This window comes from Protomyctophum bolini (assembly GCF_963924005.1).
Source record: "Protomyctophum bolini genome assembly, chromosome: 17".
In the NCBI taxonomy this organism is placed as follows: Eukaryota; Metazoa; Chordata; class Actinopteri; order Myctophiformes; family Myctophidae; genus Protomyctophum; species Protomyctophum bolini.
Genome location: NC_137878.1, coordinates 12024198 through 12051609, shown reverse-complemented (window position 1 = coordinate 12051609; position 27412 = coordinate 12024198). Strand labels below are relative to the sequence as shown.

The 27412-nt window shown below is 42.3% G+C and overlaps 3 protein-coding genes across 3 annotated transcripts; 2 read left to right on the top strand and 1 right to left on the bottom strand.

Annotated features, from left to right (window-relative positions):
* Positions 1-794: 794 nt before the first annotated feature.
* Positions 795-8956, bottom strand: LOC308331475 (bcl-2/adenovirus E1B 19 kDa-interacting protein 2-like protein). The gene is made up of 13 exons (XM_080786925.1): positions 8817-8956; positions 7969-8052; positions 7143-7708; positions 6987-7052; positions 6696-6743; positions 6135-6218; positions 5272-5433; positions 4415-4666; positions 3636-3738; positions 2996-3127; positions 2173-2259; positions 1946-2044; positions 795-1691 (listed from the first exon to the last, which is right to left on the bottom strand). Exons 2-13 carry the CDS (start codon positions 8010-8012, stop codon positions 1667-1669), a joined length of 1668 nt encoding a protein of 555 aa, XP_080643051.1. The 5' UTR covers positions 8013-8052; positions 8817-8956; the 3' UTR covers positions 795-1666.
* A 1837-nt stretch (positions 8957-10793) lies between these two features.
* Positions 10794-24650, top strand: LOC308331474 (ubiquitin carboxyl-terminal hydrolase MINDY-1-like). The gene is made up of 12 exons (XM_080786924.1): positions 10794-10916; positions 12862-14056; positions 14622-14864; positions 15920-16077; positions 17037-17094; positions 17619-17683; positions 18190-18348; positions 19085-19187; positions 19272-19414; positions 19765-19950; positions 20570-20719; positions 21589-24650. Exons 2-12 carry the CDS (start codon positions 13714-13716, stop codon positions 21679-21681), a joined length of 1701 nt encoding a protein of 566 aa, XP_080643050.1. The 5' UTR covers positions 10794-10916; positions 12862-13713; the 3' UTR covers positions 21682-24650.
* A 902-nt stretch (positions 24651-25552) lies between these two features.
* LOC308331602 (neo-calmodulin-like) lies at positions 25553-26059 on the top strand (the record flags this gene model as incomplete). Its single annotated transcript, XM_080787087.1, has 1 exon — positions 25553-26059. The coding sequence occupies one exon, from the start codon at positions 25553-25555 to the stop codon at positions 26057-26059; it is 507 nt and encodes a 168-aa protein (XP_080643213.1).
* Positions 26060-27412: the final 1353 nt, after the last annotated feature.

Genomic DNA, 27412 nt, shown 5'->3' with positions numbered 1-27412 from the left:
TGGGAACAGGACTGTATTTATATAGTCCAGTAACAACACAGTATACCCTGTGTTGATGACAGGCGTGTGTGTGTGTGTGTGTGTGTGTGTGTGTGTGTGTGTGTGTGTGTGCGCGTGCGTGCATGCATGCATGCACACACACAATCCACACATACAGTACATGTGTGTATATGCACACTTTAAATGTGAATGTTTGTACTGCAGTTGGGTTTGTTGATCATAAACATCACTTCAAGTCTCATTTCCTACACACACCTCATTTATATACACACACACACACACACACACACACACACACACACACACACGTCACATAAAACACACCTCGTGCAAAACTATTGAACACACCTCATATTATATACAGTATTTATATACACAACACAAAACTCTCACCCTTATACAAAACACGTACGCACACTATGGCACACACACATGCATACACACACACACACACCCCATTTTCCTGTTTATTGAGTTTCCCCAGCTACCTCACTTCCTGTCCCTGCCAGATTCTTATTTCCTGTCCCCCCCCACACACACACACACACACACACACACGTACGGTATGTTCGCACCTATACGCAGATTACGCACACAGAAACACACACTCTCTCTCTCTCTCTCTCTCTCTCTCTCTCTCTCTCTCTCTCTCCCTCCTATTAGCCAACCCGGCCTGGCGGATATCTGTGCTCCACTGTTCTGGTTTGGGGAGGACAGGTAATCACAGACACGTTGATCTCTTTCAGATTTATTGTCAAAATATTGTGCTCAAATATTGCATTAATTTGTCAAAGGAGAATTGTAAGCCAGAAGTTCACCAGCTTCTTAAAACAAATAAAAAATATAATTAGCCTATATCTTTATTTTCATAGGCCTAATAAGTTAAGAAATCATGATTATGATATAATACATTTACCAGATTGAAGAAATATAAATACCGGAAGTTTTTTACACCCAACACCTGCTTTATTAGATCATATTATTGAAACATGAACCCATCAGTCTCTATTCTGGAGGCGAACATTCGATAAAAATAGCGAAGAAATGATAATTCTAACTTTTTCATGAAATGCTGACCAACGCGTCTCTTCCAAAACACAGTGATTGAACCAACAAAAGCATGTCGGAAATGAACGCAAACAACGGTCACGAGGTTGTCACAGAGAAACATACACGTTACAAAAATAATAACAAACAATAATAAACAAAAAAACGGGGGGGACACGACACACAGCGGAGAGGGCTTGTTTCACCTGGCAGTTAATGATACGCGTGTCATTCTTGTTTCCCTTTTTGAGCAATGGATTGCCTTTTTTATTTGATGACCTTATTCATTACTTGATATTGGGGAAAATAGAGGTGTATTCTAATTATCAGTCTCGTAGTGTACAGTGTTTTCAAGTCCAATGCACACCAGTCCAGTAGTAACTAATCTTGATCCCAGTAGCCAGTGCTGTGTGGTTTCTATTGGGCTTGAAGGTAATAATCAACACTAAATTAAAACACACCTGATCAATCGCATGGCAATGAAATGTTTACTTCGAACCATTATGGCTGTTGTGGATATTTAATTTGTGGAAGTACTTTGTAGTGGAACTCTGGTTTGGGTCTTTAATGTATGTTGGCTGAATGACCTTGAAGTCCAACAATGTAGAGGGTTGACCTTTCACCTGTTCAAGTTCTCGTCGAATCTGAAAGAGACAGACAGACAAGACAGACAAGATAGATCAAAGATCAGCGATATGCTCTCGGGACATGTCACTGTCACTGATAGACGATATGTCAGTTGTTGTTGTCACCACTCTGTTGTCAGCTTATTGGTGTCATGAATCTGTGGTCGGTTGATTGGTTGGTTGGTTGGTTTGTAACTGAACTCTATATGCCAATGAGTTTTCCTCTTGTTGAATAGGCATAATATTCTTAGTTAAGTTGTGATGTCACTCACTGTCTGACACTGTCGGGGATCTGCACGTGCTCAGTGGGGATGAGCTGGGAGAGTTCCTGGAGGCTGTCCACAAACTGCAACTTCCGGCTGAACTTTGAACTGAGGAGGGAGGGAGAGAGAGAGAGAGAGAGAGAGAGAGAGAGAGATGGAAAAGCAGAAAGAAAATGATGTTGATTGATCTAATCAAACATATCTGAGGAGAGGAGATAAGAGGAGAAAGTGCTGACCTGATAAAAGGTTTGATGATGGTAATCATGGCTTTGATGAACCAGGTTGGATGAACGACGTACAGACCTTTAAGATTCTTCCTCAACCTGAGAGAGAGAGAGAGAGAGAGAGAGAGGTAATAGTGATGGTATCAATACACATACCGTGCACAATGTGCACTGCACATACGGTCATACACACACCACATACGTGCGCGCACACACACACACACACACACACACACACACACACTCACTACAGAATGACCTCTGTATATTTAAGGTCAGTTTGGTGTCAGACACTAAAGTGCCGTGTAAGGGTTCACCCAGTCCTTCAACACATGGGGCCAAAACAGGAAGTGACAGGAAGTAGTCTAGACATGGCCAGATGACAGGAAGTAGTATACTGTAGATGTGTTTCTCAATGTCTGGTCCGGGGTCCACCGGTGGGTCCAAAAAGAAAAAGTCTGTGACTCTGAGAGTGTAGAAATTAAATTTGTACAAAATCACACAGGATTTTACAGTGGGGTTCCTCAAGGACACCCACAGGTTCCATGTACACTTCATATTCCACGTACAGTTAACTTATACAGAACTGTAGGGATCCATTTGGACCCCTAATGGGCCCCGGAGCAGATGTTGAGAAACAGTGGTCTATAGAATGTAAACTAGCAGTGCATGGTGAGTCTCATGGGAATGGCAGTCTGTGGTAGAGTCAGTGACTTTTAAGAGTTCTAATGCCCTCTTGTGGACAGTGATGATAACATGACTGATACAAAATGGAAAAGAGGCAGTTTTGTAAATGATGTGAAATTTGTGTGATGTGATGTGTGTGTGAGTGTACCTCCTGTGTATGGTTGTGTAACACTCTCTGAGCCAGCTGATTCCGGGCAGTCTTTCCTTCTGAGCACCGGCACAAAGATACACAATCACATAGTTCTCTGCTACCATGAGGTCCAATGTCCCCACCGCATACCTAAACACAACAAACACCTACCTTGAGGTCCAATGTCCCCAACACAACAAACACAAAACATTTCCACACAACATAGGATACTGTAGCGCGCGCGCGCGCGCACACACACACACACACACACACACACACACACACACACACACACACACACACACACACACACACACACACACACACACACACATACAGTGACACACACAACATACCTAAAGACAACACACAAAATGTCCACACAAACACAATACACACAGACAACTTAACAAAACACATGAAACATGCAAACAATCCCAGCAAACACAGCTAAAACAAGTTAACACAATACTCAAGTGCACATGTTCATGAGTATGTGTGTCGGTGCATGCATGCGTTCAGCGTTCATGGGTTCATGCATACAGTATATGTGCAGAAGCGTGTGTGTGTGTGTGTGTGTGTGTGTGAGTGACGTGTGTGTGTGTGTGTGTGCGTGTGTGCGCGTGAGTGCGTGCGTGCGTGAGTGTGTGTGTGGTACCTAAAGAGGTTGTCCATGACATAATGATAATTGTTCAGACTGTTCTCTGGCAGGTAGCAGGACGAGAAAACAATGATGTCATTCATACCGTCTCCATAGTAACCTGGGGTACAAAATGAGGTACAGTACATACACACTTAACACAGACCTTCAGGAACTCTACTGCTGGTTTTTTATCCTACCAGGACCTCTAGTACTGCTGGTTTTTTATCCTACCAGGACCTCTAGTACTGCTGGTTTTTTATCCTACCAGGACCTCTAGTACTGCTGGTTCTATATCCTACCAGGACCTCTAGTACTGCTGGTTCTATATCCTACCAGGACCTCTAGTACTGCTGGTTCTATATCCTACCAGGACCTCTAGTACTGCTGGTTTTATATCCTACCAGGACCTTTAGTACTGATGGTTTTACAGTATATCCTACCAGGACCTAAGAACTAGCTCCAGTAGTCTGTGTCTTAACAGTCTAATAATAATAAATGATAGTAATAGTAACCTCCATGTGACAGTAACTATAGTCTAATAAATGATAGTAATAGTAACCTCCATGTGACAGTAACTATAGTCTAATAAATGATAGTAATAGTAACCTCCATGTGACAGTAACTATAGTCTAATAAATGATAGTAATAGTAACCTCCATGTGACAGTAACTATAGTCTAATAAATGATAGTAATAGTAACCTCCATGTGACAGTAACTATAGTCTAATAAATGATAGTAATAGTAACCTCCATGTGACAGTAACTATAGTATAATAAATGATAGTAATAGTAACCTCCATGTGACAGCACCCGGAGGTAGGGTTCCACCACGCTCATGTTGACTCTGCCCTCCTCCTGGGGAGGCCCAGCCTCAGGCTGTCCCGTGGAGAAAGTGCGCCACCTGGTGCCTTCACTGTCCACCGAGTCCTCACGGTCCAGACAGCCCAGGCCCGAGGCCGACTCCGAACCAAACCCTCTGGACCTCCTCCTGGGGCGTGGACTGGAACCACTTCTCACACAGGACACACCAAGACGACGAAACTCATCTAGAGAGAGAGAGAGAGGGAGGGAGATGGTTGTAACTGGGGTGCAAGAGTTCGTGGAAGTAATCGATTAGAAAACAAATAATCGATAATTTAATACAATTATTGATTAACACATTATTGACCTCAGCTCTGAATACAGGCTGCTCCCTTCTGGCCTTGGCCTAAAGGTCCCTGCAGGGGCCACTAGTTATAGATATAAATTGTCCTTCGCGTGGCTCGTGCCTGTATCTAATCAGGCCTTAAATGCTGATATTAGGAGGAGGTAACTTGTATGTATTAATATACAACTGTTCTTGCAAGTGATGATGAATTCCAATGCTACACTGATACCTGTTTCATTGTTTCCATGTGTACCATGTGCCTTTACTGTATTTGATGTTGTCTGCCTGTTATGATGCTTTGCTGTTCAACAAATCATAGCGCATTTGTTTTATATATAATATTTCACTGGTATCATGTTTTGCACAATAATCATTCACATACCTGTATATGTTGTTTTTTTTTTTACAAAAAAGGAGGGAGTTACAATAGTCACGTTTTGATATGACTGATGTCTGGATAAGGAGCTGCGCTGACATCCATCCTGAACTTGGACCTGCACTCACCTTCTAGGTCGAGGTCATAGGACGGGAAGTGGAGAGACTCGCTGTCCGAGGGGGTTTCCATGGCGTCCAGGATCATGTCCAGTGTGGTGTCATCCTCCTGGTCAGCAGACGGGGACAGGAAGGTGGAGGGGAAGTCTTCCGAAAGCGCTGAGTCACTTTGCCCTACCAACCAGTAAAAGGTTCAATTCCAAACAAAATTAGTAAGTAAGTAAATGACATAAACAAAATAAACAGTGAGTTTTCTGAAATTAAAATACCATTGCTATTCTGCCTAGTATACAGGATTGTATTATTAGTACTGTAAGACATGAGACACGTCTTATGTTTATGTTTTAAGGCACCATTGCAACTAGTCGCAACTCCTTGCAACAAAACAGTTTTAAGGCCAGTCCAAAACCAATGCAACTCCTTGCAACATGCAACTTCTTAGTGGCAACCATTACTGTATCTCCAATGGCAGTTGCAAGGATATGCATTGGTGTGGACAGGCCTTTAGGTCCAATGTAACCATCCAAGATAGACTATGTGGTCCTTGTGAAACACAGATTTAAGAAATACTTTATATTCATGATGTAGTACAGAAATACTACCCTACAATCCCAAAGTGTAGTTGTAGTTACAACAGTATTTAAATTTAAACTATAGATCACAGGTTAAAGTTATGCAGATGTAAGCTAAAGTTGGAAGTGTTACAATAATTGTGTTCATGGGTTGAGTAGTTCCTTTACTCTTATCATCATAATGTACTTTTCTTGAATACATTTATTTTGCATTTGCATTTCATATTCTTTTTCTTGCCCAAATCAAATGTTTTGATCATCCTCATTCATCATGATACATGGTTACAGAGTAAATGATATTACCTAGAGTCAGACTGAGGGCTGGGGCCAACAGCATCTTCTTCTTTCTGGGTCGCGACCCTGACAGGGCCAGAGTGATGGGCGGGGCTATACAGGAATAAGCATGTGGCAGTTTCATTACTTTATTATTAACCCATTCAGGACGGGAACCCCTTTTGGTGTTTTAAGCATTATGTTATGTTTTAGCATATAATTTTGAACTGATATTTGAACACATTTTGGGTCGGGGCCCGGGGGCAGACACTTGTGAAATAGAGTTGTCAAAAAAACAACATATACAGGTATGTGAATGATTATTGTGCAAAACATGATACCAGTGAAATATTATATATATTTAAAAAAAAGTAATGTTCAGTTGAAAAAGTTACACAGTATGAAAACCACACCAAACAACATTTGACTGGTCGGAGATGATGTCTGTCATCTTTCTGTTCTGATACTGAAGTAAGTCTGATCTGAAAGTACTAATATAATACTACTCTATATTATATTTCTTCAGCCATTTCTGATGATGAATTATGAATCCTGAATTAGACGAATGTACAGTAGTGCATTTGACCTGACCTGGTCTGAGATGAGTCGGAGTAGAAGTAACAACATGGTCCTCTGAACCTACAGCACAGAAACAGGAAAGGACAACATGGCAGTGGTGAGTACAGGAAGGGGAGAGAGAGAGAGAGACACAGACAGACAGACAGAGGGGGTGAAGAGAAAGATATCATGACGAAATAAGAGGGAGGGATCAACCAGGCGAAATCGTGCGCATGTGTGCGTGTGTGCATGCGTGCGTGTGTGTGTGTAAGCAACAGAGAAATACATGGACAGCCATTAAAACAGGGAGAACTCATACTGTACCAGCAGTGTGGTCAGCCGCAGCAGAAGTAGCGTTCTCTATGTAGAGTTCATCTGACTGTTCTTCGTCTGCAGATGTGAAGAATACAGGTTTAGAACACCTCTAGACAGAGACTTACATCTTCTATTACTTTAAGAACACAGAGGAACTCTCCATACCTGTTTGATCATCATCTGCTGTCAGAGTAGTAGTAGGCCTAGTAGTAGTAGTAGTAGTAGTAGTAGTAGTAGTAGCAGCGGTAAGATCACTAGAATAATTAGTAGTGGTACTAGTACTAGTTGTAAGATCACTAATAGTAGTATCAGTAGTAAGATCACAGGTAGTACTAGTAGTAGTAGGATCAGTATAAGTAAAATCAGTAGTTGAAATAGTAGTCGCAGTTGTAGAATTGGTAGTAAAATCAGTAGTAGTAGCATCAGTAGTGGAAGCAGTAAAAGTAGTGATAGGAGTACTAGAAGTATTAGTTATAATTGCAGCAGTAGCACCAGCTCTAGTAGTTGCAGAATCACAGTCAGAATCAGCAGTAGTAGCACCAGCTCTAATAGTTGCAGAATCACAGTCATAATCAGAATCAGCAGTAGTAGGATTAAGAGTTATTCTATTACTATTAGAAGTAGTAGTTGTCATTATTGTAGAAGCAGTAGTAATATAAGTGGTATAAGGAGGAGAAGTAGTATTATTGAAATCCATGTGTTCTGTGCTCTCCAGTCCGTTCCACTCAGACCTGAACATGACAGACAGACAAGTTATGAAACGTTTGACCGACACTGGGACCAGAGTCCTGACTATTACAATACATATTACATTATGAGAACATTACAATCCCTGCGTTTACTGGCTTCATCTAGTCTAAAACCTATACAGTATGAAATCTGTTGACTCTTTTTCGCTGGATTGTTCGTCTCTTAATTCGGTTGTGTCTTTAAATTTAGATTAGATTAAATAAATAAATAAAAAAACACAAATAAAAACAATATACTTGACCTGCTGGGCAGGTCTTCCTGTGGCTCCACCTCACTGGTTTCCATCTTGTTTGTTTATTGATGTTGATGTTGATGTATGGACAACCTGTGGTATAAAGGTTCATATACTACATCATATAAAAAGTTAAAATAAATAAATAAAGTAAAATAGAATAAAAGTTAATAAACCTATAACGTTTACAACCAGTACTGTGCATGAGTAATGAGTCTGACCAATACAGTGTAAACTGTAAAGCAAGTCCACTGGCATATCTGGAGGACAAGAATCAGTACTGTAAACCAGGAAGTAGCTGAGAGTGAGAAACCTTCCTTCTGACTGGTGTCAAGGTGCCCTTAAGCAAGGTACTTGACACACACTCACGTGTGTGTGTGTGTGTGTGTGTGTGTGTGTGTGTGTGTGTGTGTGTGTGTGTGTGAGAGAGAGAGAGAGAGAGAGAGAGAGAGAGAGAGAGAGAGAGAGAGAGAGAGAGAGACAGACACACACACACGTGACACGCCACACGCACAAACACAAAGTTACTCAGATACACCAACATAGAAAGCGTTATGTTATGTTATGTTACGTTACACACACACACACACACACACACACACACACACACACACACACACACACACACACACACACACACACACACAGTATTTCATTACAGCTCAACATCCTGTATTCACAGGGTTAAAGAGTGCATGCAAACTCCTTCGACATGTTTTCACTGCAAACTGAAACTCTCTCCCCCTCTCTCTCTCTCTCTCTCACACACACACACACACACACACACACACACACACACACACACACACACACACACACACACACACACACACACACAAGTTAAAACAGTGCATTACCTTTAGGTAGGAGCCCTGCTGTAGTTAAAGCTCATGTTAGCTAACCGGTGTAGCTGTGCAAGTTGCTGCAGTTGCAACTGTTTTATGACTTAATGACTGAACTCTGAAATCTCACCTGTCACTCAACCTCCCTCTCTCTCTCTCTTTCTCAAACACACACAATCCCTCCCCTCCTCTCTCTCTCTCTCTCTCTCTCTCTCTCTCTCTCTCTCCTTCCTTTAGTGTGTACTCTATGGTGTGTACACACTCTCCAGAACTCCCCCCACCCCCCTCCCTCTCTCTCTCTTTCTCTCTCTCCTGGCATCCATTTACTGGTATTCTTCTGTTCGATTGACTGATTTGATTTGATACATTTAAACTTGGAACTTGAATTCAATCCACAGATATGCATAATATTTGTCACATGACTCATTTGCGGTCCTAGTCCTACCTCTCTCTGCCATTCGTCCTCTCTCTCTCTCTCTCTCTCTCTCTCTCTCTCTCTCTCTCTCTCTCTCTCTCTCTCTCCTGGTTCCCCTCCCCTCACCACTGCTCTCTCCACCCCTCTCCTTCCATGATTCCTCCCTCATGTGTGCACACAGGTGTGGCGTGGCTGCTGCGGCGAAGGCCCTGCCCGGTAACCATGGTGACTTTGACTGCATATACAGTGCAAGATTAGCTGTAGGGTTAGAAACTGCTCTGCATGTTTGTGCCTGTGCCTCTCCCTCTCTCCCTCTCTCTCTCTCTCTCTCTCTCTCTCTCTCTCTCTCTCTCTCTCTCACACAGACAGACATACACACAAGAAAACACATGGAGACAGACAGACACGTAGAAAGAGGAGATACAGGAAACAACAGGTCACAAGCTGTGATGATGTAACACACAGGAAGAAGGCCGTTTGAAACTTCCCTAATACAACCGTCAACCTGTCCAATTTGTGTCATATAATCTAGGCGGGCCTAGACTCGTCTCCCTTCTGGCTCCCAAACTGTGGAATAAACTTTCTACAGTCAAAACTGCAGACTCATTCCCCATCTCTTGAGACTCACATCTTCAGGAGGTCAGATGTAGAGTTTCTGCCCGGCTCCGATATATGCAGATCTAGGTGATGATCCAGTCTTCTCCATGTATGGCTATCCAGGGTTTTATGAGGTCAGTGTCGTGATCTTCATATATGGAACGTCGCCGTCGACCACATTTGGTGGCGTAGCGTAACGGGCTGATGGCCATATATGGTGGCGTGACCTGACGGACGGATGGGCGTACAGATTTTGCAGGTTTTCATATAGGTTTTCTGCGACCTACGGTTGTAATAATAATAATAATAATAATAGTAGAGCCTAATTGTAATTATTTGGAATTGTAGCCAGAATAAAATATAGTAGGGTCTATCGAAACATTTTTCTTTTTTTTCTAAGATTAGTTTTTGGAGCTTTTTCGCCAAACATCACACATTCCTCTTTTTCTAGTTCATTTCTGCATCTCTTAGGGCCCATTTAACCTTAATGCATTTGGATGGCAAAAATGGCAGATCTGCAAGTTCAGTGTCTTGAATGAGATGTGCTGTGAGTTTGCATATCTGCTATTTTCCAGCATAGGACCGTTGCACAGTGAAGTATAAACAAGGCTTTAGGATTTATAAGTCGTTTTTAGAATCAGGAGCATATCCACGGATATCCCAAGCCGTGCATGCCTATTCCCACTATAAACTGAGGAAGAAATGCCACTTGACAGTTTTCAAATCAGCCTCATGGTGGCGCTACAACAGGCCAAGTTGCGTCACACACACACACACACACAGTCACACACACACACACACACACACACACACACACACACACACACACAAAAGGGGGCATCTATCTCATTCAGACTTATTTACTTAATCCATAGGTCCATGCGGTATAGTTACTGTGAATATTTATTTATCTATTCATTATATTCATCTATTCATCAAACACGGTTTTGTTTTATTTTGAAAGCTCCAACCGGAAATTACGCTGCTGGTGACGAGGGGTGTTTTATCTTTAATACTTTTCTGGTCACTGTGGATGTAAACAGTTAGCCATGGCCGTCTGTCAGTCGCTGTTTCACACGTTTATTATCGCCGGGGACCAGTCGGTATGTGTTCAACTATAAACACATCATCCACTCACTTCACTCACAGTGGATAAACGTGTGTTATTTTAGGAGTCGACTGTGTTTCTTTGGCAAAACGACGCGGAATTCGCTAAGCTAGCTGTTAAGCCTAATTTATGCTTCGTAGCATGGACGGTGTCGCGTGCCCAAAATACCAAATCTACAAGCTCACAACGCGTCGCATCGCGGCTTGTTGGGAGCTTGTAGATCTGCTCTTTTTTTATTTGTACAGTGACATTTATCGCGAGATGGATCGAGTTGCTAATGCTACAAAATGTTCTCTAACGTTTATTATCTTGACACTTGTTTATCTACTTAAAGTTAAACTATTGTTGTTTTGTCCTTTTGTTGTTTTGTGTGTGTGTGTGTGTGTGTTGCTGCATCAGATAAATGCTGGGCTTAATGTAAAAAAAAATCAGTAGAGCAAAGCATGTTTATTACAGTATACAGTCTTTTGTTACCTGCGTGTTATGTCAGCTGACTGTCATATAATACCACAACAGCACTCCCTGGAGGTGAATTCTATAGATCACCACCAGACCAGTTCAGCTGTAAACGCTGACTGCCTTTGAATCACCCAGGTTGATTTAAAACGTTAAAAGGATCATACTGTGGTCACCCAACTTGTGACCAGTTCAGTGTGTCCCACTCCCACTGCTGTAGTTTTTGTTGTGCCGTCTGGTGAGTCGAATCAGTTGTAATTTTATAGAGCAATGCATAAAATGAAAGGTGAATGAATCAAAACAATAGTTTATATTTTAGACTGTTGATTGATATAGACAGACTGCCTGGTACCCCTATTTAAGTTTCATTTTTAGTTACATTTCATTTGTTGACTAGTGTTCATGCTATTTTACTCTGAGCTTGTACGTCACTCTAAGACAAGAGATAGTCTGATAAATGCCCACATTAATGCCGAATAATCATTAACCTCTGTCAGTCCAAATAACTGACACACATTGTCGTTTGTTCTAACATGTTGCTCTGACGTCATCTCCTCGCCCTGTTCTTTTGTTTGTTTAGTCAGCAAGAGGATAAATGACAAGCAATCACGTGAAGTGTTTAATTCCTTGTTTCTGTCGACCTTGCTAATCAGATTTAGCACCTGAATCTGTTTGTGGTTTTACTGTTGTACCCGGTCCGTAACCACTTACGCACTATTTAAAATTTCAATAAATAAGATGTGACGTGCTTGAGTAGTAGTGCTGCTATTTATTTTAAATGTTTGCCTGCTCTATATAATGTTATTACATGCCTTGGTTGAATGCTTGATTCTGATTGGTCAATCGCTGAATTCAGCGGTGAGTTATGTGTTGATAATGACCGCTCCGCTCTATAACAGACCTCTGCCTAATCAAACCCTATGAGCACCAGCTGCGCCCCGCTTGATTTACTGCTGTTTCCAACATGACAGCCATGTAAACACACACACACACACACACACTAGTGACACGCAATGTCATTTACAGCTAAACATTGCTCTCAAAAATGTTTTTGAAAACATTTGAGCGAGAAATAGACGAAGCAGTACCCGAAGATCTATTCTATTTGATCCTTGATCCACTAACTTGTTTTCCGACAGTGCTCCAGCCCTGCAGCTGGCCAGACGTAGGCAGCGCAAATTTATGGAATCCTTTTTTTTGTGTGTTTTTGGTCAATGTATTAATTTATGTTAGGTAGCCATGTAATAAGGTGAAGGTGAATTTATAATTCACCTTCAGGGAGTTTAACCTAAACACCCTGTCGGTGAATTATCTCCCGACAATGACCACCTAGCCAGATATTATCCCTTACTTAACCTGCCTGAAATGGGGACGCCAGGTTGAAAGTGAAACTTGGCAAGGGATGGAATGGAAGCATTAGTTAGCATACTCTCTACTCCTAAACAAATACATTTCATGCTTTTATGTCCTTTTTCCTGGTTCAGGTGTGAAGTGCGTAGACGTTTGGACAGCCGAGGGGGAGAGAGAGAGAGGGAGACCTTGATGGTGACAATCCACCAGCCTTGTCCTGCCTGCTGACAGACAGTGATGGGAACCAGACTGACAGACTGGCCTGTTGTCACGCTGTTCCAGTGATAAACGTCTCTGTTTGTGCCCCGGTCTGGGAACAGAGGAGGCACAGTGTGTGTGTGCGTGTGCTGTACTCTGTTGTTATGAGTGCCGTGCGGAGCCGTACAGCCACATCTATGGGACATGTAAGCTTTTGTGTTTTATAGGAGAAATTATGCCAAGATACACAGCTTTAATGAAGTTGAATCCCTGCAGGCTGAATGGTGTAAAAGTTAGTTAGTTGTTTTACTCACAGATTCAGTTCATAGGGATATTTTGGGAAGTTTATCTGAACGGATACATTGTTTTCTTTTGGTTGTGTGGTGGTAAATAATGTGGTAGATTCTTGTGCTTTAAAATGGTGTATGACATGTTCTGTGTCAAAGTGATAGTAGTAGCAGCCTTTATCTGACCTCTTAGATTAGTGGTCAAATAGAGAGAGAGTTTCTTCTGTTCTCCTAGTGTAGATAGACATCGCCAGTCTTCTATTTGTAGCCAGATAATCACCCAGTGCTATTGTCTCAGGTGTAAAGACGTGTTCAAAGCCAACGTGCTGGGGGGAAAAAGGGCAAGTTTCTTTTTGGACAATTCCCTGTTTTGTATTTGTTTATTCTTTTTGTATTCTTGTACAGTATCAGAGAGACTAGTATAGTGCAACTAAGGCCTTACTCCGTTTGCCGATATTGATCCAAGTGCTAAAGTGGAGGCAAGGTATTGATCGTTGAGTCATGGCTGATTCCAGTACGGAGCCGCAGGGGGGAGGGGCTCTGCTGATTACAGACAAACAGGAAGTCTCTTCTATGGCAGAAGACCTCGCCCCATCGTCTATTGCCACAGCAACGGAGGGGCAGAGCCACAAGTTAGGTGAACTGTCAGGTGTGGGAGCTGGAGACTCCGACTCCCACAATCCTCCCCTCCCTGCCAAAGCTGCCACAACACAGGAAGTAACGCAAACCATGCCAGAAGAGATGCTGTCGTCGGAGAATGGGACAGTGTCGGTCACCACCACAGAAGAGGAGAGCCTGTCTCTCCTGCTGAGCCACATGAAGAGTGACACAGACACGGAGACAGGTAACTGATTACATTTGATTGCACACGTACCAGGACCTCTATTACTGCTTGTTTTCTTTCCTACCAGAACCGCTACTGCTGGTTTTCTATGCCAGGGGTTTTCAACCCGTGGGTTGTGACCACATCAGGGGGTCGCCAAATTATTTTGTTATAATTATAATAAAAAGTTGTTTTCAACTGAATGGCTGGAAAATGGAAATGTACACAGTACACATAGTGCATGCATAAACCTTCCTTAATGATTATATCTGGTTTCAGTATTCATTTATGATATATTTTCTCTAATATTAAGGTTATTTTTGCAGTCAGGTGGGGAGGGGTGGTGGGATGGGGGTCGCAAGACATGGACAAAGCATTTCCGGGGGTCCCCAGCCAAAAACGTTGAGAACCCCTGTTCTATGCTACCAGGACCTCTAGTACTGCTGGTTTTATATTCTACCAGGACTCCTACTGTTGTGTAATGCTCAGTCTCACTATATAAGTGTGGTATGTCCATGTATTGTTGAGTCCACTCCAGTGTTAATAGTACTACCCATTCTTGGCACTGTGTTTTGTGTGCTGGTAGGTGTGGACCAGGAGCTGGAGGAGACCTCCTCTGTGGACCAGGGTCACTCCACAGACTCCGCCTCACTCTCCATCCCCAGCCTGGACCTGTCTGATGGGAACGCCGACGGGAACACGGCCACAGGAAACTCCCTGGATGTGGATGAGGCCCTGTTATCATCCTGCCCTGCTGTGGGCGCAGAGGGGGGGTCTCCCAGTCTGAGAGCAGAGGAGATGATAATGGGAGCTACCGCTGCTGCTGATGGTGAGGACATTATTTGATTTATTTATTTATTTTCTCTCCAAAAGAACAGATATTTCACACACCCCTCCATAACATTATTTGTATAGCACATTTACACAAGGCAATTCAAAGTGCTTTACAAAAATATTAAGCATTGGGAGAGTAGGACACAGATAATTAATTGGTGCAAAACTAACACATGACATTATACAAAGACATTGTAATTCAAGAATAAGAATGAGTTAAAATAAGACAATACAATTACAGCGCACAATAAATAATAAAAAAAAACTCAGTAAAAGGTAGCAGCAGACAGAAAGGTCTTAGAATTCAGAGTCCATCAGGTGTAGCACAAGATCATAGTTACTGACTGTTGTAATCTCTAATTGGACCCTCGCCTGGTTCTGGCAGACCGATAGTGTGTGTGCACTGTGCAGGCTGGGTGGGTGGTGTGTGACAATCCAAATAAACAAATAACGGGACACGAGACAGTATCACGCTAAAGGTTCACAAAGTTTATTACACAAACAGGAACATAAAGGGCTGTATTTTGCGTGTCTTAAGTACCAGGTCTTATTCCCTAACTTGAGTAAACTAAAGACCTGGAGGCGTGATCAATGCTCTTTGGCCACTCAGAATAGCCAAATGGCATTGATCACGCCTCCAGGTCTTTAGTTTACTCAAGTTAGGGAATAAGACCTGGTACTTAAGACACGCAAAATACAGCCCATATATTGCTGGATCATAATGACGTGACAACAAGATATGAGACATAATAACGTGCCTACTGCAGCAAGGCTGACCTTGCTGTCGCTGAGATGTCTCTCGTAGCCTAACTATAAAGTATGCTACAGTTCAGGCAGTACACAATACACATCAAGTACACTGTGTCTCACGTTCAAGTACACAGATGGGCAACTCATAACACTGACTATGCAAAATCAGCGTTGTTGGGCCAATGTTTGACGTCAGCATGAATCTGTTGTTGGGCTTAGGTTTCTGTTGTATGTATATATATATATACATTGTGTATATACTATATACACAACATTTAAATAGGTAATTCCTATCCTCAGGGGGAGCTACTGCGGCAGAGACAGACCCGTGCATGCCAGCCTATTACCTGGTGAAGTGGATCACATGGAAGGAGAAAAAAACTCCCATCATCACCCAGAGTCAGAATGGACCTTGTCCTCTACTGGCCATCATGAACACCCTGTTCCTACGATGGAAGGTGATTCCCTGGTTTTAACCTTAGACTAGTATATATGATTAGAGACGGCACCCGGAGGAAACCCTGAGGCAAAATGGACATATTGGCCGAATTTGGTATTTCAGCGCTGGCCCAAACACATGAACGCGCTGGTCCGTTGACTATCATTGCGCACGTTCATGATGACACGTGAACGCTGTTTCATACGTGAACGCACGTGAACGCGTGCAATGATAGTCAACGGCAGCGCGTTCATGTGTTTGGGCCCAATCCATCCCGGAATGCACTCTGTTCCTACCCAGAAGGAGGAGTGAAATCAAAGTCAAATGTCAATATACATATTATCCACTTACTTTTGTAAAAAAAAAGGGTTGGGAAGAAATTCCCCTTTTAATGTGATGAGAAAATATGGCAGATGTGGAGTTTGGCAACATGAATAAAAGTAGAAGTAGAAATCAGCGGAGGAAACCCCTAGTCTGCACTGTAGTTCACTAACTTCACTCCCACTCCTACTCACCTTTTCTTTTTTTTTTGTTATCAAATGTTTTTTTATTAAAGACAAAAAATCACAATAAGATACGTTAACATCATGAATGACTAAAGAAAACAAGAAACAAAAAACACAAAAACAAACAATCCCACCCACCCCTCCCCCCGAGACCAAAGATGCCAAAAAATGTCAGTACTCTTACTACTGTGCAAATGGGAACAAAAAATAAATAAATGAATGAAAATAATAATAACAATAATAATAATGATTAAATCATGCCCGTAACCAAATCTGCAATACTAGACCAAATCTCGATGTTTTCCTCTTTTGCACCATGCAATCTTGCTGTAGACATTTCTAGATAAATGATATCTAGAAAGGTCAAAGCCCATTGGCGAAATGACAATGTATGAGGCGGTTTCCAGCGCGAAGCAACCATCTTCTTTGCGGCTGTTACCTACTCACCTTTTCTGAATTTGTGTGTTTTCAGGCCAAACTCCCGCCTCAGACTGAAGTAGTCACCACTGAAGACCTGATGACTCACCTGGGTATGACAACACAGTCAGCTACACGACTCTTATCGCCCACGGGCAGAAACGTTAAAGGTTACTTTAGTAACCACAGTTGTATAAATACATTGAACAAAATACCTTTCGTTTATGGGTAGGTTTTCTTCAAACCTAGCTGTCAGACTGACAGGTAGGTTTCCTTCAAACCTAGCTGTCAGACTGAGAGCTATGGGTTTGAAGGAAACCTACCCATAAACGAAAGGTATTTCGTTCAATTTCTATTTAATACAACGTTAAATGTTACTTTAGTAACCACAGTTGTATAACCTCTTTTTGTGTGTTTTCATAAATTAATGCCCTACTAGCCTACTTGATCACACTACAGCGTCACACAAAAGTAGCACATCTAGATATGGTACTTTTTTAATTTGAATGAAAAGTAACAGCTATACGAGTATACACACAATTTTACCAATGCAGCCACAAATTAATTTGTGTGTGTGTGTGTGTGTGTGTGTGTGTGTGTGTGTGTGTGTGTGTGTGTGTGCCTGTGCACGCGTCAGGAGAGTGTGTGTTGTCTGTCACACCCAGAGAGAAGGCAGAAGGAATGGAGCTCAACTTCCAGCAGGTGTGGGAAATAAAACTAATCTAATAGATTCTTCAATGACTAAATCAATTAATCTGATTAACTACTTATGCCCTATATTATAATTTGTCGTATAATGGTGGCCTGTGAAAATAAATAGAAAACACAGCTGGTCTACAATCTCACAATATGTCTAATTTAAAATTACTTTTAAAATGCCTACATTTACAATTTAGGCATTTTTTTTAATCCAATGTGTCGCTTTGTGCTGCGTTGTGAGCTTGTAGATCGGTTTCTTTCACTACTTCTTAAACATTTGTTTTCGAATTTATGGAATTTCTTAGATTTTATTCAAGAACTTACTTTAATAAATCATTCAATTTGGTATTCATTCATGAAAACTTTAGCTTTTTTGGGAATGTTTTTTTTTAAATGTTAATGTTAATTAAACAAACAATGTGTCTGACCAACAAATGGGTCCCGGCCCACCGGTTGGGAAACACCGGACTAATCTCAGTCTGTCTCTGTGTGTACCCGTTTGTGTGCAGAACATGAGCGACGCGATGGCCGTCCTTCCCAAACTGTCCACGGGTCTGGATGTAAACGTCGGTTTCTCAGGAGTGTCTGACTTTGAATACACTCCAGAGCTCATCGTGTTTGACCTGCTGGACATCGCATTGTACCACGGCTGGCTGCTCGACCCACAGGTGCGTCATCCACTAGATTCGTCACATTAAAGACCATATTAATTTGAAACATGTACAGCGTAACCATTTTGGCCTGGGCCGTGGCTCAGCGGTCCAGGCACCTTGGCCGGTAGTCAGAGTCTGGCAGTGTGCAAGACTGCGAGTCTGGCCTTTACTGCATGTCACTCCCATTTCAGTCCCTCTATAAAAAATATGAAATAAAGGCGAAAGCCGCAATGTTTTTACCCTCTTTTTTGAGCATGTCATTATAGGCAGAAAAAAACATTATGATAGTGAATATATCAGAGCTGTACTGTGACAATAGAGGATGACATTGATCTGATATTAGTGTCTCATGATGATATGATGATATAATCATGATGATATTAGTGTCTCAATATCTATGTGTGTGTGTGTGTGTGTGGGGTAAATGGTAAATGGTGCATTTATATAGCGCCTTTATCCAAGGCGCTTTGCATAGATTGTTCGACACTAACTCTGGGAGAGCCTGGGTTCGAACTGGCAACCTTGCGGTTACCATCCAGCCACTCTACTTCTGAGCTGTGTGTGTGTGTGTGTGTGTGTGTGTGTTTGTGTGTGTGTGTGTGTGTGTGTGTGTGTGTGTGTGTGTGTGTGTGTGTGTGTGTGAGAGACACTTGTATACCTTCTCTAGTCACCAGTAAAGATGGTGGACTTGTATCTTCTTTCTTGACTTGTGTGTGTGTGTGTGTGTGTGTGTGTGTGCGCGCGGGCGCAGAGTCCAGAGATGGTTTCGGCAGTAGGGAAGTTGAGTTACAACCAACTGGTGGAGAAAATCATTGACTGCAAACATTCAACAGATAGCAGCAGAGTTAGTGAAGGTAAACACACACACACACACACACACTGAAAGTTGTTTTATCGTTTGAGGTCCTCTTATGAGGTAAGCTGTGTGTGTGTTGTAGGTCTGGTAGCAGAACAGTTCCTGGAGGCCACAGCCACTCAGCTGTCGTACCATGGTCTATGTGAGCTGAACTCCTCAGCCAGAGAGGGAGAGATCTGTGTGTTCTTCAGAAACAACCACTTCAGTACCATGATCAAACACCAGGTATTGTAAATGTGTTAACATATATCTTTTTTTAAAGATGGAACTACTGTGAAAGGAATAGAATACACCTGCACACTGTGTATTTGCTCAGTACAAGAGTATTTTCTTTTTAATTTAATAGTGCATCGTTTCCTGAAGAAGGTCCGGAGGGACCGAAACATTATTAAAAATAAATATACTGTATTCTATTCGTTTCATTGATGTCCACTGGCCTACGCACCTGTGCATACGCCTGATTTCTAGGTGTGCGGAAGTTTTTTCCTACAAAAGATGGAACTACTAAAACGTATATTTTACCTTTGTGTGCGTGCCTGTGTGCGTGTGTGTGTGTGTGTGTGTGTGTTTTCCAGGGCCATTTGTACCTGCTGGTGACGGACCAGGGCTTCCTAAATGAGGAGCGCTTGGTTTGGGAGTCTCTGCACAACGTGGAGGGGGACGGGAACTTCTGTGACTCAGAGTTTAGACTGTGTCATCCTCCTCAGAGAGTGCCGGACATCAAAACCAGCCCACAGCAACAGCAGAGACAGATAGACCAGGTTGTGTGCGTGTGCGTGTGCCAGATGTTGTTGATGAGGGCAGTAGAGAGAAGTATCTGTTTTTATAAGTGGCATGTACCAAATGCTACCAGTGTTTTGCACGTCCGTGTGTGTGTGTGTGTGTGTGTGTGTGTGTGTGTGTGTGTGTGTGTGTGTGTGTGTGTGTGTCCGTGTGTCCGTCCGTTACCAGCTAATCTCCGGCACTAAACAGACAGACATTGGCACAGACAGCCATAGGACACACCGTTTAAAGGAGCGGTGTTCACCGCTCAAACATTCTGTTGCTAATATACTGCAATGTAACAACTACCCCAAAAGGGGTTCCTGTCCTAAATGGGTTAAGTGCAGTGTGTGTGCTGCGTATACAAAGGCTAAATTATGTCATTTAGATAGCGTATTATGTAGACATTTATAGTTTAATTGTACAGATATTCTACTGTTATGTTCTTAGCTTACTTATGATCCTTGATGACTATTTCTATGTGTATCTATTGTTCTTGCTTATTGCAAGTCGCTCTGGATTAAGAGTGTCTGCCAAATTGTAAAGTGTGTGTGTGTGTGTGTGTGTGTGTGTGTGTGTGTGTGTGTGTGTGTGTGTGTGTGTGTGTGTGTGTGTTAGGACTATCTGGTAGCCATGTCCCTTCAGCAGACACAAGAAGTGACTGCTGGTCCATTGAGCGACCTGGAGTTAGCAAGACAACTGCAGGAGGAAGAATATCAACAGCAGCAGCAGCAGCAGCAACAGGGACCGCAACCAAACACACCACAGGTAACATTAACAAAACCATGGGGTGCTAAGGACGTGTATATGTATTTTTTTTGTTGGCCACTCCTTCTGCAATGTACTCCTTGTTGATTGGCGCATGCGCACTGCCGTTCACTTCCTTGTTTGCGGCTAGGAACAATAAAGAAGGAATACTCGCGGGGCGCGGCACGGTCTCCTGCGGGAGGTTTGCACATGCACAATGTTCTGACTTGAACATGCCTCTCGTTTGGAATTATTAACGCTTCTAGACAGACTTTAGCGTGACCAGCGTGAGGTAAGAATGGAATATTATGCCTCCCGGTTTTGGGGGGGGGAACGGAAGGTGGGGCTTTTCAGAGTAAAATCTGCCATATCTGCTGGCACTCTAGCGCCTTTATTGTGAAATATGCTGGCACATCCGTTGTGTTAATAGCCAGTGTAGGGTTAAAGTTTTTAAACTTATTTCGGAACTAATTTAGCTGTGGATCCCCTGGAAGCTCCTCGAGGACACCTGAAATACAGAGCCCGCCTTGTGAACATCAGTTGGAGCGTTGTCTATTCTGCATCAGATGAAGATTGTTTAGGAGCAGTTTATTTATCATTTATTTGTGGTGGTACTTACATTTGTAGGTTGCGGTTTCCATGCGGACAGAGAGCAGTGCTGCCCAAGGCAATCGAGTCTAGATCGGCACAGACTCGCTCTTGAGGGCTTTATAAGCCACTTCCACTCAAGGCTGCTTGGTTTCGGACGACACTTAATATGGCGCAGCCTCGCGTGAACGCGCATATCGAGGGCAAGTGTGTAGGGCGAGTGGCGAGGAGCTGGTTTCAGAAAGGGGGCACCACTGCCATGATACAGGTCAACTTGAACCTGTTTCTTCATGTGCTTCCAGGTCAGAGGTCAAGCGTCGGGTCAAGCGTCGGGTCAACAGGCACAGACAGGAACCAGAAGACGAGAGAAAGACTCTGACTGTGTGTTGTTATAACCTGTCATAACCTCTCCTCTACCTCGTCCTGTCTGCGTCTCTCTCACACACACACACACACACACACACACACACACATACACACACACACACACACACAACGTGCTCCAGCCAAGCAACTCGATGCCAAACTGCCTGTATTAACGCAGAGAGACTCTACTGCCATAGAACTTCCTGTAACAACATACGGACAGGATGGCCAACAGAGACTTGCAGATAGACAGACATACAGAATAGAGAGAGATAGAGACAGACATACAGAATAGAGAGAGATAGAGACAGACAGACAGACAGGTGTGAAATGAGAAGCACAAACATCCTTCCATCTGTCTTTGCCATTGAAAGAGACAGTGAGAGTAATGGGCTGTTTTCACTGAGCACTATAACGATAAGTATATCGTTCATCAACATCGTTCACTATTTTTATTTTTATTTTTTATTAATTTGGTGTGTCTCTGCTATCCACTTAAAAACTTATTTTGAACAATCGTTTTTTGAATATAGTTGTATTGTTGTAGCCCTCAAGACAGAGGGCAGGTCCCAGACAGAGGACAGGTTGTCAAAGTGTGGGCAGGGGGCACTTGGAGTTGGAATTTTTCATTAGAGGGGCTGCTATCTCTATTATATCACTGTCTAGAAGTCTGTCTAGAACTGAGGCCGATTCTAAAAATGCCTTATAAATCCTTAGTTTTTTGAAAAAGTTGCTCTCTCTATATATAAGTTTCTCTCTCTCAATCTCTCTCTCTCTTTCTGTTTGTTGTGTTTTAAAGGTCTGACCGGTACTTCCACAATCATGTCCACTTAAAAGGGAATTTAACTTTGAAGCACATTGGGTAATTTTCATTTACTCTGACTTGTGTGCGCAGCCCAGACAGATTATGAGTTGCTTGAGTCAATATTTATCTATTTAAATGTATTAATTTGATCAGACATGTCCCCCCATTCAACTTCAAGCTCCACATTAAAGTCATTGAAAACATGTCGCTGCTTCTGGTGACTGATATTGTCCGAATGAATGAGGAGATCTTCGTTTTTTCCATTAGTTATTTCATTATATCAATATTGTTTTGTAACAGGCTATACTATTGCATCAAGGAGTCTTGTAAGCTCTCCCCTAAAGCCAAGCAGTTGATTCTCTGGCTTGATGTTGACACCGTATCACTTTCTTCTCGTGTCATTACATGAGTGCATGAAACACGTCTGCATGTCTGTGGCAGTGTTGCTGTCAACGCGTCCATCAGCTCCTTGTGCATCTCACCACTGTCTAGTTGTAGAAGCCGAGGATGTCTGAGATGGGACTGTATGTCGATCTCCCTTCATGCATGAAGTCCATTCAGGACATAACTATTGGACAAAACTAACGTAGTCACCAAAAGCAGGGACGACTCCGAGCGAGTGTTTTCGATGAGTCTTAACCCATTTAGACCTGAAGACGATTCTAAAAAAGATTCTTCTTCAGTTTTCTGAAAAAGCTATGTTTCTGTGTCAGTGGTGCTCAACCTTTTTCATGTCAAGGACCCCCAGAATTATCTGTATTTGGTCGCCGACCCCCATCTGAAAATATGTTGTTCCAGGGACCCCCCCCAGAAGCAAAGATATGAGTTAAAAACGTTATATTCATAGATTTGCGCCACATTGTTGTGATTTAATTTTTTTTTATAGCAGACCTACATACAAGCTCGTAGTGCGGCACTTGGTCTCGGTGCTGCGCTATGAGCTTGTAGATCTGCTATTTTTTAAATAGCTAAAGCATAACATAATGCTTAAAAGGTTCCCGCCCATGGGTTAATGTGAAGCTTAAAGTTGAATGAGCTTATGAGCATATTCAAGCAACTGAAACTGTCTGGGCTAGATGTACTACATGATGTGAAAATAACCCAATAGACGTTTTAAAAGTAAAATCCCTATTATTATATGGAGGCTACAGACCTGTTTCAGGTCTGAAGGTCATCTTCTTCTGTCTCTGAATGGCTCGATGTCTGCTGGGTTGTAATGGGTTGATATAGGGCTGGGCAATGCATCGATATGATGTGAGGCTAGATATCTGGGATTTTGGATATTGTAATATGGCATGTGTTGTCGTTTCCATATGTTAATCACTTAAGCTCTATTTTATGCTTTCTGAAAGTAAGAAGAAAGAGTTGAAATAATCATTACAATATATTATTGACTGTCACAATATCGAGGTATTTGGTCTAAATTCTAAAACATTAGTCGATATAGCCCAGTGAGGTTCCATTCAGTTCAATGGCTCACTGCTGCCTCCTGCTGTACAGAGTCGAATATCACACGTTTAACTGGTTCTCTTACAGAAGTGATTCTCAAAGTGTGGTCTAGGGACCCCCAGGGGTCCTTGAGGGGAGCTCCAGGGGGTTCCCAGCGAAATGTGTTAATATAGCATCACAATCAGCTTAAGCACTTTAACCCTGTTTTGTACTTTGGATATCCAAAAATAGCCTTTTTACAAGCTCACATGCATCACATCGCAACACGTGAGCTTAATGTAGATTATCTATTCTTGAACATCTGTGGGGGGAAAAAACATGACATAATTTAATTTCTTTATTATTTTTAAACACGGATCTCTTCTGGGGATAGCAGGTACAAAATATTTTCCGTTAGGGGTCCACTCCATGGCCAAATACGTCAATTTGGGGGTCCTAAAGGTCCTAGACACAGCAAATTGTTTGAGAAACACTGCTGTAACCAGTTGAATCGACACTCAAATGAATCACGGATACCAATACAAATGTCCTTCATGAAACAAAACCCTCTAATTGGCCTTTATTTACTGTTACGTATAGATCTATGTTGTTCATCCAGGCTGCTTCCTCACTGGGTGGTAACACGCTGTGTAATTACACATTAATGACAGTAATATTATATAAAAATAAAAAAAAACATGTAATAACCATGTATTAATTGATTTCTGTGTAAATAAATATGTGAATTAAAAGGTTTCTGGAAAACTTTGTTCAGGTTATCTTTTGATTTTTCGTTATGAACCATTCTTTCCTTGTCTCCCCTTCTCTCCAATTTTATAGTTTTGCATTTTTCATTCATTTTGTTATCTCCACCAGGCCGAAGGCATGGGGAGAGAGTATGTTTTGCACTCCGTCCGTGTGCGTCCATTAGGATATGTTTCAGTGTCGCGTGAATTAAAGGTAAGGTCTGTATGTACTGTATACATGTATGTAATCTAAAACCTATCTTTATTACGTCACCATCAAAAGCCAGTTACTGTATAACCCGGCATTGATACATGATACACTGATACAACATCTAGTATATATACCTCCGAGCATATGCATAAAAAAGCCAGCCGACCACAGTATAGTACTTTCAACTTACATACATGTATACATACAGTACGTTACCTGTTACGGTGTTACCCAACCAATATTGAAACATATCGTAATTACGTCCCCATTGACAGCCTATTATAACCCGACTTTAGTATTTAATTTCAATGTTTTACAGAGGAGGCTGAGATTTGAAAGTTTGTAGTGGTCGACAGTAATTGCGCGCTCTGCTTGCGCACTAGTAGGCCAGCCATTTATGGCCTACTTGTGTGCAACGCACAAGTAGGCACTCGACAGTGCAGTTCTAGTTTAGTTTAGTTTGCATCTTTTGAAAAGTCTTTGTTTTTGTGTTCATTTTTATACCAAAGGATATCACCTGTACCTTTTTAATAGACACAAACATTTCAGATATGGCTGGAACCTTGCCCAGATTTGTGGTCATACCACGTCATCGATACGTCATAGATGACTGAAGTACAGTTCTCTATATCCACATTCATAGAGGTTGCAAGTTATTGAGAGTTTTCATTTGGACCTTCTCACAACCGGACTGCAGCATCTGCATCAACATGGGAGAAGTACCAAAAGAGGAGAGGAATGCAGAGTGCAAGGAGGTCTTTGCACTGTATGACAGAGACAGCGACAGCAAGATCAGCACCAATGAGCTCGCTGCCGTGATGCGCGCCGTGGGCCAGAACCCCACAGAGAAGGAACTGCGTGACATCATCAAGGAGGTGGACCCGGAGACCACGGGAATGATAGACCTGAGGGCGTTCACGCGCATGATGGGGGGGAAGATGAAGGTGGTGGACGTGGAGCAGATCAGAGAAGCGTTCCGTGTCTTTGACAAGGAAGGGAACGGATACATCGGTGCTGTGGAGCTGCGCCGTTTGTTGACGACCCTGGGAGACAAGCTGACGCACGAAGAAATTGACGAGATGTACAAAGAATGTGACATCGACTGTGACGGACAGGTCAACTATGAGGATTTAGTGCTGGTGATGACTCGTGGCCTGCCCACGAAGGCTCCTCCTGTTGATGAAACGGCTGCTGATCAACCTCCTCGGCCTGCTTAACCTTAGTCATGAGATTATACCTGGGCTGGGGATACTATTTGGTTACTGTCAATTACCTCTGATGTGATTCACCATTATCTTTGTTATGAAATTGGTATGGATGGACTCTGCCATCCACTCGAGTTAGTACAATAGTGCTTGGTGTGAAGTAGGCCGGGAATTTCATTGTTTTAGGGGCAAGGCTACTTGACCTTTGGTGTAGTCACTTTTTGGGGGCACAAAGACCAAATGCCATGGCAGCAAATAAAACACAATTTTATTAATTTATCAGCAAATAATTAGATTAACTGTAAATACGTTTTTATTTCAGAATCCCAACAAGACACTGGTGTCGGAAAACAAGAAGCAAAGGAGAAATCAACTGACACACTGGGGCAGTGCATCAAATGTGGCCTTATAGGGTCAATTGTCTCAATAAGGCCGAATTGAGTGGAAAAGCAAACCATAACCGTCAAGGTCTCCATGGGAGGACTGACCCTTTGTCCTGTGCAAAGCTGGGTAGGTACAGATGTATTTACAAAGACTTGCACAGAGCTGACATCATGCCTGCTGTCACAGTACTGACATCAACTTGGCAACTGTCGTGCAACACAGCCACGATAAAGATATAGATAGGCGTTTATTGCTGCTACAAGTTAATGTAGTCGCTAAGGCAATGAAGTCATACAAAAGAGAAACAAATTACACCTGTGTGAAGTGAGGGGCGTTCTTATCATCGCACATCATCATGGCGTAGAATAAGACACTATGCCCATTTGCTCAGACACTGACGTAATGATGTCATTTCCGAAAGCCAGATGTTGTAGCTGGGGCTAGCAGCAAGAACCACTGAACCTAATGTAGAAACGGATGATTTGGGTAATGGAACTTTAAGAAACTACCTGCAAAGGTGAAAGAACCTTGGGGTTAACTATAATGTACCTTTCAACAGAACAGAACATTATAAACATAATTATGTATAAGCACTCAAAACAAATGTTTTTTTATTTCACCTTGGTGAGAACCGGGACAATTTGGTACTAGTGAATGTTGAAATGTTTTACTTTTAGAGATATTTGTCAGGACATCCAGCTCTTACAAAGACTGCCTGCCCACCAAACTGGCACATTTTTCATTTTATTACTGATATGGCATTTTTTCTTCTTTTGCACTGACAGAACTGCTGGCTGAGAAAGAATAGGCACTTCATAGCAACTGGTAAAAAAGGTCAGTAGGCTAATCAAAGTTATTCTTTTAGGAGAATCAAGATGTGATTGGTTTGTTTTGCCTACCACATGCCCCCATCAGGAAGTGTAAATGATTGCTCCAAAAGGCCTGTTCGGAGGGCCTGCTCCCAAGGTATAGAGGGTATGC